Source organism: Augochlora pura, chromosome 5, assembly GCF_028453695.1.
Source record: "Augochlora pura isolate Apur16 chromosome 5, APUR_v2.2.1, whole genome shotgun sequence".
NCBI classification, from domain to species: Eukaryota; Metazoa; Arthropoda; class Insecta; order Hymenoptera; family Halictidae; genus Augochlora; species Augochlora pura.
Genome location: NC_135776.1, coordinates 17,085,889 through 17,105,857, shown reverse-complemented (window position 1 = coordinate 17,105,857; position 19,969 = coordinate 17,085,889). Strand labels below are relative to the sequence as shown.

At 37.8% G+C, this 19,969-nt stretch overlaps 2 protein-coding genes across 2 annotated transcripts; both read right to left on the bottom strand.

Annotated features, from left to right (window-relative positions):
- Window positions 1-972: 972 nt before the first annotated feature.
- On the bottom strand, window positions 973-5,756 carry LOC144469850 (trypsin-1-like). Its single transcript, XM_078180532.1, has 6 exons — window positions 5,691-5,756; window positions 4,610-4,703; window positions 4,302-4,464; window positions 3,349-3,563; window positions 1,634-1,836; window positions 973-1,155 (listed from the first exon to the last, which is right to left on the bottom strand). Exons 1-6 carry the CDS (start codon window positions 5,754-5,756, stop codon window positions 973-975), a joined length of 924 nt encoding a protein of 307 aa, XP_078036658.1.
- A 4,310-nt stretch (window positions 5,757-10,066) lies between these two features.
- Window positions 10,067-19,643, bottom strand: LOC144470067 (trypsin-1-like). Its single transcript, XM_078180875.1, has 6 exons — window positions 19,551-19,643; window positions 15,504-15,624; window positions 13,058-13,220; window positions 12,172-12,380; window positions 11,026-11,277; window positions 10,067-10,188 (listed from the first exon to the last, which is right to left on the bottom strand). The coding sequence occupies exons 1-6, from the start codon at window positions 19,641-19,643 to the stop codon at window positions 10,067-10,069; spliced, it is 960 nt and encodes a 319-aa protein (XP_078037001.1).
- Window positions 19,644-19,969: the final 326 nt, after the last annotated feature.

The following is a 19,969-nucleotide window of genomic DNA, read 5'->3' as shown; positions in this document are numbered from 1 at the left end:
TAATATTAATTATATAATAATATTAATAATACTATTAATATTAGTAATAGTCCACGGAGAGTGGGTTTATTTTCGTTATAGTAATTAGTGAGCGATAAAGATGAAGGCAATTTGTAGAGTGAAACGACTTTGATGTTCGAGTGCTGGCGTAATAAATTCATTATAATAATAATAATTATAATGCATAAAAATTATTAATTGATTCTATTATATATTATGATATATATTATATTATAATATATAATATAATAACAAGTAATGATTGATTATAATAATTATTATAGTAATATGCATGGTAAATGATATTCGAAGCATGTAAATTACCACGACGATTATATCCATGTTATAAAACGTTTTATTGTTTAACTCGTTTTTTCAACAAATGTTTAAGTCTTCGGATTACACAGTGTCTTATTTATACGTTGAGCAATTTACAGTTTCGAGCGCAGAGCGTAGTTCTGTTTGTGAGCGGGGATAATCAAAGTAACACGAAGAACGAAAGAAATAATTGAGTATTGTTCAAGTACAGTCGAGTATTGCTAGACGCACGAGTATCGAAGTATCCGTAGAAAAATGCAATCCTTCGCGAACATGTTCGAATCGTTCAATGATTTCAATTTCACGTTCGAAAGATTTCAATTTAACGACACGCGACAATATTTTTCGTTAGAGCCGGCCTCGTTAATTAGATCGATTGCTAATCAACGCGGCCTCCAATGGCAATTCAAAGATTTTCGAAAAATTATCGAAGCACGCAGGAACTCCTATAATTTGTTCGGAATCTGAACGCGCGTAATTATAGGATGTGCGGTCGTGCTCGTCGTTGTCGTTTACGATTTGTTTGAAAGATCTCGAGTCTGTCGATTACGTTTGAAAATTGTACACTGTGCCCGTATCGAGACGATTTTCCTTCGCGAACACATCAGGAATTCCATCGAAGCTTTTTGCCTTCGTTGCACGGCGACGCCGGTCTCAGTTATGCTCGCAGAAGCAACCCTCCCGCGAGTGGTAGACGATCCAGTCTATGTACCGCGTGACTCTCGTGTAGACACCCGGATATCCTGGTCGTGCGCATCCGTTGCCCCATGACACTACGCCTATAAGCTCGTACTTCTTGTCCTCGCGTTCTGCTATCAGGGGTCCCCCGCTGTCACCCTAAAATTCCGAAAAACCGCTGATGAAACAATCGATGGCTGCGAGCCAAAAGCTGACGCGTGCTATTCTTTGTTCACATAATTAAATTTCTTTGGTAATAATGATAATAATATATTATCGTATACAATATGATATATTATATTAGTATAGTATAATATATTATCGTATAATTCGCGATCATTTTAGTAGGTCATTTCACCGATTTGCGTTTAGGCGAACAATGAATATATTTTATTCGCAGACGAGGTATACTTCGCGTTATCGAACTGATTTGTTAGCTGTACGCTTACTAAACTTATATCTAATTCTCGCCAAGTTCATGCATTTCTAACACTCTGCTACAGCTTCTTCAAAAACACAATATGAACGAGTATTTAATCAAATTGTTGTCAACGATTTTATCGAAATTGTAGAAACTGGAACACCCTGTAGAGGAAAGGCGACAGCTAGGGAAGCAGAGAGAAATAAAATTGTTCACCTGACACGAGTCCTTCTTGCCGTCGGCGTATCCGGCGCACATCATGTTGTCGGAGATCATACGGGGACTGTAGCTGGTGTTGCGGCAATCTTGGAGGCTCATAACCGGTACCTCGACTTCCTGCAGGAGGCACGAAGGTTTCCCGTCCTCGTACAGGGTGCCCCAGCCGGACACGATTGCCTTCGTGCCGACGTACTGGTTATCTGGAAGCATAAACGCGCGCGCGGCCCGTATGCAGTTGCGGAACAACCAAAAAGGAAACGAGCGGCCGAATCCAGCGGCGGCCGACGGCGCAGGCCGTCTGGTCAACGCCGATCGATCCACTTGCGCTTTTCATCGGCGGTATTATATCGGTAACAGGTGTGAGAGGAGGCCGGTTATGCAATTCGGCAATGGCGTTTTCACGGTTTATCGAGCTCTCCGGATTCGAAGCGGATCGGGAGTCCTCGATTTACGAAAAATCGCCTTGTTATCGCCCGCGATTGCGCTCCGCCACGGTACCCGTATGTTGACTAACTTATGGCTGCAAATGGCGCAACGTAATCGGCCGGCAAATAATTGGCCGATTGAAGGAATTGCGCAGCGAGCAACCGGCACCGATCGATGCAACCACCTCCGTCGGTGTGTTATGCTTTTGTTTTGCACGCGGTTATGCGTTCACGGGGTGAGGGTTGCTTCGGTGTTTCGAAACCAACGTGGGCAAGCGATAAATTAGTTGACAAAATTTTTATTATATATATATATATATATATATTATTGTATATTTATTTATTTCGTATAAGTTGGTTACGAGCCCTTCGAAAATATTATTTGAATTCTAAGTGAGATGCTATAGTCAATTAAAAAACATCTTTTGTAACTCAATAACTCCTTTAAAACTGCACTAAATCAGCTGAATTTTCTTTAGATGGTAGAACGGGTATTATAATAGATAATAACAAAATGCTTTTTTTTAATTTTGCTAGTTAAATGACAGAACTTACATAAAAATCTCTCGTTTTTAAACCGTGTTATCCGAGCAGATAACGAATTTTTTAGTACAAAGAAGTGTTAACGTATAAAGAGACTGTAAGGCAAAGGGTTAATTTTATGCTATGTTATATTTTGCTTGATTAAAATCTTGATTAAAATGCTCCTGTTAACCGTTTGCACTGTGACAATTTCTGTTTCATGCACGTCTAAATAGACTTTCGTTCGTAGACTTTGATAACAGCGGTATCAAATTTTGCTTCGTACTTAGTAGATTAAATACAGAATCTTCATCCCGAGTTTGACTCGTTATAGCGCAAGGGGTTGATGAAGTTGTGTGACGTGTCGCGACGAGATCGTTGAAACCATATCTTGCGATAATTAAATCCAAGATATCCGTGCAAAATTCTGAGAAATATTATTAATAATATTACGCAGTATCATCAGCGCTAGAACTACTCAGAATAAACTTGCAACATCTAACAAACGTATAGCTTTAATGATAATTATAATATACGTTTGAATAAAGGAGTCTATCAAAAGATTTCTCATAAAAATATTTGTGTTATTTAGGGATCATAAAAGTAAAAAAGGGGCCGTAAAAGAAATCAATTGTGTTGACCGAGGTTCGGTAGTTCTAGCGTTAAGGGTGGATTTATTTAGCAGAAGGCTCGCGTGCACCTAGAATGCATAAAATCCGCAGTTCGCTATTTTGGCCTAGGTGAGAAGACGTTGAATGGTTTTACCTCTTACGGACGGCAAACATATGGGCCTGATGGCGTCGCTGAGCGGTACCCTCTCGTTCAGCCGCAGCAAAGCGATGTCGTTGTCGAAATTAAGGAAACTGAAGTCGCCCATCAGCACACGGACCACGTATCTAGTTTCTACCCCCTTCTCGATGCACCTGTCGTGTTCTCCGAAGGTGACCTTGATCATGAACCACATGAATCTGAAAGCGGGACTAGAAAAGCTGACCATGCTCGCTTCGAGAACAGCAATCGTGATTAGCAATTTAAATGGAGACACGCGAAAGGCGCTGGACGACGTGTCTTAGTTTTATCGGCGGATCTACGTCGATTGACACCTGTTCACGCGTCTGATTAGCCGGCCGGCTTCTATAGAGATAAAATGTATCTATTGCTCGTTAATCCGTGAATCATCGATGCGCGCGATCGTTGAACTGCGGATTCTATGCGTTGTCTACTACTGTTTACGAGAGGAACAGAATAAAATGTAGAATTTCCTCGACCAGAATCGAATGTTTGCTGTGTTTATTTATCGGACGGAACTTCCGGTGTAATAAAAGTACTCGGATCTGCTCAGGTGACCGTAATCCGTGTGAACGCATTGCAAGGTTTATCGATATCTAATCTATACGGAGTCGATTAAAATAACCGGTTTTATGTTATTAGAAGATAACTCTTCTTAGTTTATAAATTGTAATAAAAATGTCGAAAGGTCTAAATAAATACAGTTAGTTACTTTTGGAGGCTGATGGGTTTAGCGTTAACCCTTTGCACTTGAAATTGTGGGGTCGTTTATATACCCTACGCTTATTTTCATTTTATATGTATGTTTTTAATTCTATTTGGCGAATTATTTGATTACTAATAACTTAGTTGCCAACTCAATCTAATGAAACTTATTCTACGATATAGAATTCCACTAATTTCGGATAACATTTTACAGGTAAACTTACCCTTTGACACAATGGGCCGCGGTGAGAACAAACCGGTCGTTTATTAATGTGCCGCCACAGTAGAATTTGTTCAGGTACGAAAGTCTCGCTATCCATGGGAATTCGTTTATTTGCGTCGTTTGGCCACCGACTATGCGACTTTCTTCGTTTCGTATCCCGCAACCTGATTGTTTAAGGTATCGTATGCATTATTTTCAATTTTATTGAACGACAACGACGACGTTGAAAGTAATATATGGGTTCTTATTTCAGCTTCGTAAATAAGTGAATTATTTGAATCATTTATGAGAATACAGTTATATACTCACTGCAGTAACATGGCGCCGGCGATTCTACGGCCGATGGTGGCTTGTTACCAAAGATTCCGAAAAAGTTCTTCACTTTGTCAGCAAGTGTTCCTGCCTAGAAGATTGTTCCTTTTATATTTGGTGAGTAGTTAATTAAAGTTTATTTGTATGTAAGTAATATATCTACTTTATATCTTTTATTTGTAACTGAGTCAAAATACGTTTCATATTACTTAATTGTCAGTAAGTAAATATGTGTGTCAAGTATATTAATATATTATAATAAACCATATTATACTTAGTATACTTTATCGAAGTATATTATACTTTGTATATTTTATCGAAGCATATTATATTTAGTATATTTTATCGAAGTATATCATATTCAATATATTTTATCAAAGTATATTATATTTAGTATATTTATTTATTTATTTTAGTATATTATATTACGTATTTTAACCATGAATTCTATTATCTTCTCAAGCTACTTGATTATGGCATACGAAATGATTTTCACGTTAGACGAGATGCCAGAGATGCAGTTATTACGTGTTGCATATAAATTCTTGAAATATTCACCAGCCGCATGCATAAAGGTAAGTGGAAGCTTTGAGTACTTATTTTTCACATTCGCAAAGGACGATGTAATTACTGAATTTTTCTAATTAGTACCTACTAGTAGAAAATCGCGAAAAATTTCGTATTTGCTTTCAGCTGCGTACGACTCAATCTCATAATATTTAAACTAAATCAAAGCAGATGAAAAATGTTTTATTTAAAGATTTATTTTATTTTGAAAGTTCGTGTTTTTTTTACAGATGCATATTTAACTACCCCTATGTACTTCCATAAAGGTATACTCTTAACTTATTTTTTTACTTATTATATTAATATGTATAATATAATATAGCATATTAGTATAATTAAGTAAAATAATATTTATGCCAGACACGACCAAAATTTTCTAAAAATATTTTCCACGGTCATCCATGATGATAAAATTTCTACTTCGAGTCTACAAACCGGGAAGAAAATCCCAGGTAGATTTGAATCCTGTTTGTGCTGTAAATAGAACAGTTTGTTCTATAAATAATCTTACCTGGCAAGGCTCAAATGCCAGTGATAGAGCGAGGAGCCATACTCCAAGGCGCCACGGGAACCTCATTTTCCGTGGTCGGGTTAAATCCTGCTTGATCGGTGTGAACTTTCGCGCGTCACGTACCAAAGGAAAGATTCTATCGATGAAAGATTCGCCGCGCGCGCACACTGTCAGGGACGAGTTACGGACATGTCCTTGGCCAGGTGTTACTATCGTCAGTGTCCCACGACGACTGAGGGCGACTCGGGTCGAAGAGGTAATTGCTATTCCAGAAGAGAAGGAGGGCACAGCCCGACTGGTCGGCGACTGGACAGTACCTGACCAGTTGGTGTTCACGTTCAGGGTCGAATTACGGATGACTGTTATTGACCGTCATCAGGGTCACGGGACCTTTTGGACGATTTTCACTGACCGGGCACAGCAAACGTGACGACCCGGCGTTGATGCATTAGACGGTGATGTAATAAGAACCTAAATAAATAATTGCTTTCGGATAACGGACGCGAGCACGTAATCGACGAAATGCACACATGCATTGAAGTTTAATCTGTTTCTGCATCGGGCCGAGTGGAAAACGAGCAGTCTGTGAAAGGACAATGCAATTTGAGCCGAGCTTTTTGACACAATGCTCGTTACAAGACGAAAGCAAATGGACGTAACTACAGCTTTCGCTGAGAGAGAAATTTGTCAAGTGTTATCTTCAGTTCGTCATACTAGGAACAAAAATACTAGGTATCGTAACAAATTAGAATAAAATGTTTATTGAAAAACTATAAAAATATATACTCGTGTTTAACGTTAACAATGGCGCTAATGTCGCGGCAACTTGTGCATAACTCGCGACAAAAACTCGTCGACATTGAATCGACAAAGCTGAGCTATTCTCGAAATTTATCTGATTCGAGATAGATGTCTGCGAGATAACGCTGCGCTTAAAAAGATGATAATTGCATGGCCATTAAATGGTCGTTTTTACTCTGCTAACTCGTTTTGGATACTAGCCAATGAGTTGTTAATTGTTGCGACGATGCCGAGCGGCTGAATCGACTCGGTGAAGTTGATTAAAAGGGATCTACTGTTGGGTTGGTAATTTTCCAATTAATGATAATAGAGAAACATTGACTTATTTTCTAACCCCATATTATAGGAATGTATAAACAGAAAGGATAGTGTAGGAAATAATTCACGTACTTTAACATGGAAAACATTTTCGAATTACTTTATACGACTTGTATATAGAATATATGTATATCATAATATATATATAATAATATAGTTATTATATAGTATTTAAATATATTAATGAATTAATATTCGACGACAATAATTACGAATTAAATGACAAAGAGCAACGACGCTCGCAGATTTCAGCAGCGCCGAAGTATTCGAGGATGATACTTGGACCGCGACGGTGTCGGCTAACTTGTTCCGACGCACCCAAAATTCATTCTCGAGTGCGCATTATTATGCAGATTCCACGGGAGAAGTTTATGGCCACCCAGGCGCATCTTATATGCAGAGCTCTTATTACGTACAAGCTTGGTGCGTCATTTGGTACCGTTCGGTACAGCGGGCGTCCCGCGTTAACGATACCCCGCGTCGCGCCAACACAGAAACAGCCGTGTTTCGTACGACATAACCATTAATGGTCTGGTTTTTCCACTTTCAGCTAAATTACGACGCGTTCGCGTCTCTTCCCGGCCGTATGATCTTTGATTCGTGGGAGCCCGAAAAAAAGCTGTTTCTGTAATCTGCCGTGGACGGACGCCGGCCGACGAGAATTCCTGTCTCCACCGGGGAAATTATTCGGTAAAAAAGGAAACACAAGCGTCTAGCGCGCAGTGTTTAGAAGCACGGTATTTATGGCCTGCACAAAACGACCAGCTCGAGAACTACTCGCGATGCCTTCGTTTCTCGAAATTCAGCGCGACTTTACGAGCGAACGTCGAAGGTCGTGGTTTACGGACCGTTTTACCTTGAACTTTTCGATTATACTTCATTTATAGTGTGTTCAATTGAATTTTTCGAATATACTTCATTCATCGTGTGTTTAATTAAATTCTTCAACTATTTAGTTATAGATCATCGTTCGAGGGTGGAAAGTGATTTAATTGAAAGTTAGATTTATCAAGTATTTCGTAAAAATGTGTTGAGTCGATTGCATTAACCATTTGGACCACGGTTGCTGGGTCAATTTGATCCAACTGTTGACACGAAATATCAAGAAGGTAAAGAAAGAGTTTTATTTGTAGCTAATTCGTTTATAAAAGTCGCGTCAGTGCGAATTTCATTTGTCTAAATTGTAAAGAAGAATAATAAACGATGCATATTATAATAAAGATATTCATTATTATAATAAATATATTTATTATAATAATAAACGACATTTATTATAATATATGTATGCACGCCTATTTCGTATTGCTTTTACATTTCACTATCATTACTTTATTTTCCTATATTTAAATTTATTCGTTTACTAAACTTTTAAATCAATTGTGCATAAATAATTTTATATACAAAATTACTGCATGTTTATTACAGCGATTGAGAAAAAGTAAAGTAAAGAAGAGTATTTATATGTTGCATCGAAATGACCCAGCTACCGTATGTCGCGTCGCGTCGCCAATATTATCTGTAATCGGATGATTAATTCATAATAAGAACCAACGGTTTTGTAAACGTAAACGTAATCTATTAGAAGGACGATTGGTCGAGTTAACAGGCTCTTAAAAGTAACAAATTTCGACGCTCGAACCGCGAAAGAAACGATCGAGTCTTCACGACTGTTCGTTCAGTCGAGTGACTTCAATGCGTGGTTGACAGCATGTTCGCGTACACGAAACACACAATTTCTTTCTCTGCGCATTTTTCCATAGATAATCGACTCAATATAATAGTACCTTATAAATTAATTCAGTTAATATTATACAGGGTGTTTCACGCGACTTGAAATCCTCTCTAAGTGTATCCTTTTTTTTAGGTTAGCCGTCTCGGAGATTTTAAGATCAACTGTGCTTTTTTTAAATGAAACACTATACTTTTATACCAAAATATGAAAGTATCTCGAATTCGGAATAAAAAAGTATTAACCTTCGTCACTCCTAAATTTAATAATTAACTAATAATTTCACATTGTTTCACGAAATATGCGAAGACAATTTTTAAGAAATAAAGCGAAATTACTAGTTATTTATTAAATTTAGAACTAATAAATGTCAATACTTTTTTACTCAGAATTCGACGTTCTTCTACAATTAGATATAAAAGTGATATTATTTCATTTTAAAAAAAATTGACTTTGACATCTCCGAGATCAAGAAAAAAGATAAATACACGACGCAACGTATTTCTATAAACTATACAACTTTTGCATATAGTATAACTATTTTCGTGCAACGTATACTATGGAAGTTACAGGGTGTGCAGTGACAGTATGCGTTAACGTACGTATAAATAAATCCTGAAATAATTTCAGTATGAATGAATCGAATGAGATATATTTCCTGCAATAAGTTCGCATAACATATACAACGATTTAGCATTATTTTCAGAGACACGGTTGCATCGGTGTTGTACATACCGTTGCTCTGGCTTCTGCAGAATGTACGCTTCATTAAGTTAATTCTGGTTTGACATGAACCGTTACGCACACTGGTAATTATGCTGGCAACGTTTGGCAGCCGTTCACGCGACAATAGGTGTGTCACGAGTTCGGGGAATAGTACGGTCGATTGTGTACGCTCCTCTAAATGTTACATCTTCTCCAGAAACGTACGAAAAAGAACAGTTTCGTTTATTTACAGAGATCGCGGCTTCTATCCGTAGCGCAAGGAACTTATGTTTTTAAGTTGAACTATATTTATGGAAACTATATACAATATTAAGTGCTCGACGCACCATTGTTCAACGCTTTGCCGACCGGTCATTCGACTGTAAATAAATATTTATTTTAATATTATCTGTCATTGTAGAGTAGCCAAATGTATTTACTCTATTTTTATTTTATTTATTTTATTAAAGGTATTTCGTATTTAAAAAATGATATAATAATATGGGATCTTGTAGTAGTATTATCAAGCATCTTTATCCCAATAATGGATAAGAAATTATTTGTTGTTATGAGAGTCGATTTATAGATCGGTCGATAAGGTGTTAAGAGCGCTAAGTTTACGTTATATAATTTAATAACATGTATATAATTTCTAATTTACAAGCTCCGGTTTCTATATGTAGTCGACTGGAAAACTACGCCATAGGCGACGCCGATAGTTATTTAGAATCAGCGACTCCCGCAGTTTGTTTATTGCGAACTCGCCGCGTTCCCACGCGCGATGGTATAAATAAACATTCTAACGCTGAACGATTCATTTTCCTCAGCTCCCGCATATGCATCCTTCTTTCATGTTGGCGTTGATCCACTTTAGGTACTTGGTTACCCTGGTATATACTCCGGGATATCCTGCTCTACCACATCCGATGCCCCATGAAACTATTCCTGCGTTCAAGGAGTAAATCAAAGTTAGAAAGTCTGGTTCTATATTAGATCAATCTGGAAATTCTTGTTCCTACGCGTCGTATGCAACCTCGACGTCAAATATAAATCGTTAAAATGAACCTCGAGCTTGCATTATTCTAACCGGCGCGCGCATATTTCGGTCTCATAATTTGCCAAAGCGGTTCCTAATTTATACGCCAATGTATACGGAATTTATCGTTATTATTTAGTTTGATTATTATTTCAATCAATTATTATTTCACTTAGATTATTTATATATTACTCAAAATACTTGCTAGAAGAGTAAAACGTTCTTTATAAATAATTACATAATTAAAGTTTTGTGCTAATTATTGTACTAAAATTCCAGGGAGAAGATTTGGAAATGTTTGGAGTACATGTTACATGTAATTATTTTTTAGAATTAATATTATAGACATATCAATATTAAACTATTAATTATGAATAGTATAATATAGTGTACTAATTAATAGCATAATAATTATATATTAATAATTGATAGTATAACAACATTAATTGTTATTATTACATAGCAATATTATACATGTAACATGTATCGATTACATTAATATGTAATTATGTGCTCTGTTACTCCGCGTAGTTTTTTAAGTTTCAGCGACTTATTTAATTGTTCTAATTTCACCAATGTCATTGTTATTTCACAGATGAACGTGATATATTCGGTGCCGCAATTTTTCCAATATCAGACATGTTCTTAATTCCATGATCAACCGGTTTGCGGGAAACGCTAACTCGATCCGGTCCAAGCAAGCTCGGTTATTGATTACTAAATGCAAATCGCTGATCGATCCTTACCAACGATTTCCAGTCTGTCGCCTTCCTGTACGAGAAGAGGTCCGCCGCTGTCACCTTGACAAGAATCCTGACTACCGCGGCCGGCGCAAATCATGTTATCTGTAATTCGATTGGCTCGATATTTCATCTTACGGCATTGGATTAAACTTAATATCGGTACTTGCACTTCCTGGACTATTCCCGCTAACATTCCACCTTCCGACGTACGACCCCAGCCGACCACGGTTCCTTCTTTTCCGGCAGGATCGGCGCCTGTGAACAATAACGCGAATACGATCATTTTAATGTTAATCTTATTCTGTAAAGAAAGAATCGCGTTCCCTGATATCATTGGAACGTGGACTTCTTGCTAAATAAAAATCGTGCAACTCGAGCGTAAGAAATGCAAGTCAGGTGAAAAACTGTCCTCTTTTAATCATTTTAACGAGTTGTGTATAATGAATAATATTTGCAGATTCTTCTTATGTAATTTACAATTTTTTTTTCTGTTTTAATTATTCTTGGGAAAAGTGCATCTACAAAAAGTGCATCCATGTAAGCAATACTAATTTTTAACTAGGCTTTTCTATGATAAATTTTAATTTTCTGGTTCCTTAATTAATATAAATATTATTTACAATAAGTAAAAGTGAGCTTCAAAGAAAATTCCTACATAGATATTCCTCTAATTTTATTGACTTTTTTTAATTACGCCGGATTAAATTCGATTTTTTAGAAGAAATATCTCGCTGACTAATTAAAAAGCCTAAGTGATATTGAAAAAAAACGGATCTAGTGATAAAGCAAACAATTTCTAATTTTACAAGACGGCTCGCGATTAATCGGAGTTTGCATCTGGTATACTTATCGCGGTCTCGGCATGAAAGTAAGTAATTTTAAGTCGCCGGGACATCGTTCTAGATCGTACAAGATTGAAAGTTCTTAATCGTGTCCCGTAATAGGTATTTCTCAAGAGCTAAAGCGGGACTGTTGTGGAAACTGAAACTTCGTAATTACGACTACTTTTAACGAATCCGAAAGTTTCGAAGCGTGTCAGGAAGTTAAGAACTCTAATGTTTTCCAGCCGATTATGAATATAATTGCTTGCCGATCGATCGATCGATCGAGTTATACGATTCGTCGCGATTTCTCCCCGATTCTTCTTACCTGTCTGCGGTAAACACACCGGCCTAATAGTTTTCGAGAACTTCACGGATTTCCGTAGTTTAAGTAAAGCGACGTCGTGATTGTACGAATTCATGTCGAAGTTCCTGTGACGAATCACGGCGCTCACCGCTCTCATTATTGCCCGGCCGTCGGTGTTCACGTACTGATCGTAATCTCCTAGAACCACTCGGATCTTCGAACGCTTCAATCTAGAAAATATTATTATCATTATATTTATGTCTAATCATATTGTATATTTTAATTGGATATTGGATTGGCAATTAAGTGATTGAGGATTCACATAGAAATATTTGAAAAATCGGTTAGATTTGTCTTTTTATATATACTCACAATTATCCATTTAGCAAGGTGAATATTCGTCAAAATTGATTTTTTTCTACGCCATCGAATTTCGAAATTTTCTACGTGGTATAACTATTTCTATGAATACGTCAAATTGATGTAATGATAAGGCAGTACAATCCAACATAATTGTCTTAATTATGTTAATATTTTATATTACTATTTTATATTTTATATTATTATATAATATGATATAATAATATCTACATTAATATCACATTAATGTAATGATATTGCAACATTGTTCTACCGTTTACTAGTCTTCTTAAATTGTTAACAAAATTCGACGACCCTATGCTTATTCGCAAAACCCTTTAATTTGAATCTAAATCCGTTCTTTAGAATTTTTCAGAATCACTGTAATCTTTGCATGATGTTATTCTTGCGTTACATTTACCATTACGTTACGTCTCCCAGCGTCCAATCTACTACACAGGGTCGACAGTCCGGTAATAATGTACTATAAAATGTTTGCGAGTCGCAGCGTGCCGCGACTTGCTTGCAGCTTAAATCAGAGACCTACCTACGTACACAGTGAGCCGCGGTAATAACGTAATCATTGTTAACGAGGCTGGCCCCGCAATGGAAGCGACCCTCGTACACTAGACGCGCCACCCAGGGATATTTGTTCGGCGTCGTCGGTTTTCCACCGACGATTCGATTCTCCTGATTGGACAGGCCGCACTCTGAAAGGGAATTCGTCATTCGTTACTATTGCACAGCAAATTCCCTCCAATTGTCCCGCAGCTTGCAAGCAAAACAATTTGGGTAGAGGAGATACGATTATTCGAGCACCGCGGTATTTTTTTCTTCAAACAGCGCTGCTGTTTTTAGAATTATTAAAATTTGTGTAATTGTAATTAGTAAAATACAATATGTATTGCAAAATATAGAATATAGAATAATCGTATGATGTAATATTAAATATAATCATATAATATAATATTAAATATAATATAAGATATGATACACTTTTATATAATTATAATTAATAAATTAGCTTCTAGTTTATGAGTCGCCAAAATTTGCTGCAAGGCTCGCATGATCGTATCTCCTCTTCCCAAATCGTCCATTTTGTTTACAAACTGAGGGACAATTAGGGAGACTTCACTGTAACTGTGTTCGAAAGGAAGAACGTCGCATGTCACGTGCTTTCACTTTTACGACATTGTTGTTTTCAATTTCTTTTATGCTATTATAACAACGTTTCAGTCTCGCGACGAACGTAATTTACTAAATGCGGATGTTGTTCACTTTCTTTTTTAAATGGAAATAAAAGCCGAGTTTTCTATTGTCGATATTTGCCAGTTGATATTATAAATGATAAAGAAGTGCTGATCAAGTAAAATAAATTATAGTGCGAAGAGTTGATTTAGTAACTAATTTAGTAACTTAGCGTTAATACTTATATGTTATATGTATTGCATTATATTAATATTATGTATATTATATTATATTAATATCATATATATTTATATATACGTTATATTATATTAACATCATATATGTATACATTATATTATATTAATATCATAAATATACATTATATTATATTAATATCATATGTATACATTATATTATATTAGTATCATATATATACATTATATTACATTAATATTACATATCACAAGATTATATATTATTATATTGACACGTCAAACAAATGATTTTTTCTAAACTGTACGGATGGAAGACCATATAGATATTAGAGTAGATGAATCATGAATGCTATAGTACGGTGAACAAGTCGAGACGGTACTCGCGAAGAAATGCACTCCATGATCGTTTCGAGAGGACCATATAGTTGGGACCACTTAGTTGAGATAGAGACCAGTCGGAGAAAGCGCATAACTGCAGCCATTTCTTTTAATACGCGCTCTCGGCACGTGGATGTTCTCTTTTTCATTTATATATATATGTATATGTGCTCACTTCTCGATAGCAGATTATAAACGACGGCCAAGTGCGCGAAAATATGACGCAACGGAACCGCGGCAAAGGAACAAGAAGGAAAGTGATTTTTCAATTGCACTTTCGCTAATGCCAAGAACGAGAACCAGTTTTTATCAGTTCCGTTTTTTTTAACGCGATCCCGCGAATTCAGGCCAACGACGGTTTCATTCCAATTTAATCGCTATAAATTACGGCCTAATGATCTATTTGGCGTTTTTGAGTTTTTTAATCGGGTCTCGCCGCTGCAGATACGTAAAAAAGGCGTAGACGTCTGTTAAATAATTAATGATGTTGATCGCCGGTCGGAGTAGAAAGTTCGTAAAAAGGCGCAGATGAATTTCATTATTCTACTTCGCGCGGTGTTCAGTCTTTCGGATTATCGGGCGTGTTTTCGGCGTCGCTCCCTCGCCGCGGGATGGTTTTTCTCGCCGTGGGCAAATATTAATTTGTTAAAAAAACGGAACGAATCGACCAGAAGAGCGGGCCGGCAACGATCCGCGAATTCTGATAAACGGCCATGGCTAAAAGAAAGTTCGATGAAACCACGAAACTGAATTTCTAAACCTACTTTAAACACCACCGTGTCTTTCGAGCGAAGCCATCCTCGTGGAACGGTATCACGGATTTGCGCTTTTTCAAACGTCTAATTAGATTTGACGCGATCTGCAAATTGTTCTCTCGGTATTCGTCGCGGATACGAACGCCAGACTTTATCCTTGAAAGTCGAACTTTCTTTCGATTTCTTTCTTTCGTAGATTGGGGAGATCTCCCCCCGTTTCAAACGAAGTCGTTCGATGACCGAACGGAGAAATTCCTACGCTAATTAACAGCACAGTCTTTCAATTATTTAATTTTCAATTCTCATTTAATCGAATTAAATAATTTCATGAAATCTGCGAGTCGAATTTCTGGTATATGTTTTTCATAAATTGTTTTTATCCTTTGCTAAACGCATACATTATATAGATGGTAGATCGTTAATTTCGAAATTCTGATTAAGACGTATCCAGCCTTACCGCAGGTGCAATTTCGAATTGTTGTATCTTCGTCCGCGGCGTCTCCGGTGATAGCGACGTCGAGACCGAACAATTCATCAAACAGGAACTTGCCCTTTCGATTCTGTGTCGGATCCGTCGCCTGAAAGAAACTCGTCACTGTAACACTTTCACGAGGCGCTCACTTTCCATTACAAATAAGTCGGGACGAGCGGAGCCAGTAGCTACGACTGATGGGTCAAGGTCTTGATCGTTAAATTCCAATCGGCACGAACGAACAAATTAGGCATTCTATGTGTCGTATTTATTCAAACGAGTTCTAAGCGTGGACTTTCATTTCGATCTGAAGTCGCTACGAACGGAATTAACCCTTTGCACTAGTATCATTCCGAAGTGAAAACGTTTGTTCCAAGCTATAGTATTTCCATTTGATACAGTTTGTGTTATTTGATACGTATGAAATTATTGCTTCATAAGTATTATATTAATATTAAGATTGATAGTTATAATATTGATATTAATATTAAGATTGATAGTTATAATATTGATATTAATATTAAGATTGATAGTTATAATATTGATATTAGTATTAAGATTGATAGTTATAATATTGATATTAATATTACTTGAGAGTTGTAATATTAATATTGGTATTATTTGAGAATTGTAATATTGATATTAATATTACTTGAGAGTTGTAATATTAATATTGGTATTATTTGAGAATTGTAATATTAATATTAGCATTACTTGACAGTTGTAATATTAATATTAGCATTACTTGACAGTTGTAATATTAATATTAGCATTACTTGACAGTTGTAATATTATATTAATATTATTCGACAATTTATTCAATATAGACACTACTAAAATTGTTCTATTACGTTACGAAATAATTTTTAAAACGGTACCTAGTACGAAGAGTTAACAGTGTAAAAATTCTTCTGAAACTAGTGCGGCAATGTTTAGCATTGCCTCAGTGTCGCAACTCGAGCGCGAAGGGTTAACTTTGATCACTGAAACTTCGGAAGCAATTTATCCTGTTCATTTTTATTGCAAAGACAATTTTTGTTAAAAGCGAAGGTACAACTTTTTAATTCGATAAAAAATCAACTTCATTGGAATATTAAAGAAGAAAACTACTTTTTACAGTGTAAATAGATTTAAGAAAACAAGCAATTGCGACAATTGCACAAGGTATCATCTATCGTACCTTGATTATTTAAATCTTCTCCGAATTTGTTATTATGCAAACATGTCCTCCACACGATTTATCAATTTTTCCAAAATTTAAACTACTAGCTAAGTGAAACTGTTCTACTATCCGAACGGCCACGTATTATCGGATCAGATAATCAAGGTTGCACCGAACACCAACGCAGGTTGCATTTGATCCAACCGAAAAATCGCAACTACTCGGATCCATCGCCCCCGAATGACAGTCGCAAATAATCGATGAAAACCAACACAGACACACTGGCCACGATGAGGTCCACGTTACTTACGGAGTCGTTTGCAGCGGCGATCGGGTCATCCCTCTCGACGACGAGGCATCGGGCGCGGACGATCAGGAGGAGGATCGTTCCAAGGATCCAGACCGTTCGCGCGGTCATCTTCCGGCGTGTGGACGGACGCGGCGAGACAGATGAGACGGAAATGTGTCACGGCAGAGATCCTCGTCTGTCGGCCACCGATCTTCCCAAGCGGTTGTCTCGTGCACGGGCCGCCCCGTGATCGCGCATTCTACCGCGGTGTCCGCGCGCCGTCCGCAGCTCGTAGACCTTATTCACCTTCTGGCCCTGTACTTCATCCAGAAGCTGCAGAGGATCAGGCTACGTGGTGCAGACGCTTTCACCGTGCCACCACGAAGACCGCCGCACTGACCGAGCAGGCCGTTCAACGCACGCGAAGAAAGTTCTTTGTCCGCGCGCCGCGTGTCCTGTTGCTCTTCCCATTCAGTACGCGCGACGCCGATCGCACGTGATCCTCTCGATTCGAAATTGGCAAGATGTTGGATTAGTGTCACGCGACGCCGCCGCCGTCGCCCCCGTTCATCGATCGCGTTCGCAGTCTATTTTCACGGAGAGCCGGCCGTACCTTCCCATCGGGCGGCGGGTATCCTAATTTCCACCGGGGCTACCGCGAATCCGCAACGGCCTGGCCACCTTTCACGAACGGAATTCCTTCCGAGAAGTTCCCGAGAGCGGGGTTCCTCCACCGTCGCGGTCACCCGGCGACGATCCTACGCCGACGAAAGGGTCGAGAGCCGCGACACGAAAAATCCTCGCTGCGATTTCCCGGTGACCAGGATCTGGGCGCAGCGAGTACTCATCTGCGATATCTTCCCGCGTGGTCCTGGCCCCGGAGCCGAAAGACCCTCCCACCGCCAAGGATCGCACCACTTTTATTCATTCCATCGACCGCCCCACTCTCTTCTCTCTCTCTCTCTCTCTCTCTCTCTCTCTCTCTCTTTCTCTGTGATCGGGACACGCTTTCGGAACCCTTTCAAAAAAAATTTCTCTTTTCCTGATCCGATGAAAACCGGACGACTGTGCGCCGCGATCGATGGAATCGCGACCGCCGATTCGGCCGCGGAAATCTCGCGCGCGGTGGACCTCGAGAGATTTTTATTAAAAAACTTCCTCGCCCCTCGGGATGAAACTGTTTCGGAGTTTCTCGGACGGCGCCCACGCGGGCACGCCGCGTGTCGCTCATTGTCGACGGCGATAACGGATGTAGTTGTTCGAAGGAGTTATTGTTGGGATTGTTGTCTCAGTTGAACTCTTTATTGCACTTTCAGGGGACCAAATCGGGATGAATGTTGTTGGTAGTGGCTTGTTAACTTGTTAATTGACTGGTTGGAATATTTATATTACAGAGCAATTAGTCTATTAATATTTTATTAAATAGAGGAACGTATAAGAAGAAAATAATTTTTGTATAATTTTATAAATTATATATCATATAAATATTTTTAAAATTGTATATGATATATATATTTTTGAAGTTGTATATAATATATATTTTTTCGACTGTCTATAAGGAAAATGTAAAAGTTTATGAATGGGGAAAATAAGGGAAATAAAAAAAGCTCTGGTGGTTGAGAGAGGATATACAATCGTAAAGGGTTAATATTTAAGCATCGAGTAGATTCAAGCACGGAATGAACATTAATTTTCTGCACCTTCTGAGACATTATTACAATTGAGCAATTTGTAATCGCGGTAACTGTGAAGAAAATGGTACATCTAGGGTTAATACAGAATTGAAGGGGTTAACAAGGAATGGTCCGCTGAAATATTTCTTTAAAAATTCGCCAGCGGTGCATTTCTGACAAGAAAACCTTTTATCTGTTTTTTGACAAGGGTTTGAGGATACACTGATTCAGCTTGGGTCAATTGTGACACGGCATTATCTTCCGATTTTACACTTTCCAAATGTTAACCCTTTGCACTCGACGCCATTTTAAATCTAAATCTAAAATAGCTTCCCTGATTCTATACTAATTCTACACTTTTCTAATTTTTGCCACATATGAATTTTTAGCAGTTTATTTAATTTATTATTATTATTTCTTAGTACTTTTTATTATTATTAAATTCAGCGTTATCTTTTACTATTACTTTTCATTATTACTAAATTCATCATTACCTTTCACTATTACTTTTTATTACCATTAACTCATGATCACTTTCTCTTATTACTCTTCATCATAATCAAATATATTATTATTCTTCACTAGTAACGCAAATATTGCTCGAAATTACAGCACAATAAATTTTACCAATGCCTCAGAGTCGTCGTCTGCAGTGTTGCTTTTCCAACAGCTTGAAAATAAGTGTACGAAGAATTATTTCAGTTTCTCTTCTTACAAGCATTGCCAATGGTCCGCGTCGTTTGATCGATTCTCGGATTTGAGCTGTTTTTAATCGCCGCATAATTTGAAAGTATTTCGTTGTTGCACCGAGCCCGCCTCGCTGTCAGTTTGAAAGAGCTGTCATTCCTGTTTCGATTCGGGAAGAATCAGGAGTCGCCGGTAACGGTCTGGAGGTTTCACTAACCCACATTCACCATTGAAAGCAAAACGTTTCTGACTAGTGACCCGGTTTCCGTTCGCCCGTTCATCTCGATCGAGGACTCTGAACGTTTATCTAACATCTTTTCGTTGATGTCCGCTCACTCTTTTTTTCCGTGGGATTTTTCAACGACCGTTACTTTTTTTTACCGGTTTCCTCTAAACGAGCCGTTTTCGGGGGCTTTCCCGGTAGAAAAGGAGATCGACGCGCATCGCGCGATGAAAGCGCATTTCAATTTCACTCTGTCGTACACCTTGAACGATTTCAACCAATTTTAATACAATATTATCATTTTAAATGATTAAATTATTAATTTAGTATTCCATTCTTAAGAGAATATCCTCCGCTTTCGTTTGAAATTCTTCAAATATTTCTAGTTGTTGTTTGTTTAATGTTCGAGTCAGTACT

Bases quoted from the DNA above. Each gene is read 5' to 3' on its own strand.
- LOC144469850 (XM_078180532.1), bottom strand. From the start codon at position 5,756: ATGAGGTTCCCGTGGCGCCTTGGAGTATGGCTCCTCGCTCTATCACTG. The intron at 1,837-3,348 runs GTAAAACCATTC...TTATGCTTCCAG, and splicing joins ATGTTTGCCGTCCGTAAGAG to ATAACCAGTACGTCGGCACG. The intron at 1,156-1,633 runs GTGAACAATTTT...TCGGAATTTTAG, and splicing joins GCAAGAAGGACTCGTGTCAG to GGTGACAGCGGGGGACCCCT.
- LOC144470067 (XM_078180875.1), bottom strand. From the start codon at position 19,643: ATGTTAGATAAACGTTCAGAGTCCTCGATCGAGATGAACGGGCGAACG. The intron at 13,221-15,503 runs GTAAGGCTGGAT...ATTCCCTTTCAG, and splicing joins AATTCGAAATTGCACCTGCG to AGTGCGGCCTGTCCAATCAG. The intron at 12,381-13,057 runs GTAGGTCTCTGA...AATATTTTCTAG, and splicing joins GCGGCTCACTGTGTACGTAG to ATTGAAGCGTTCGAAGATCC.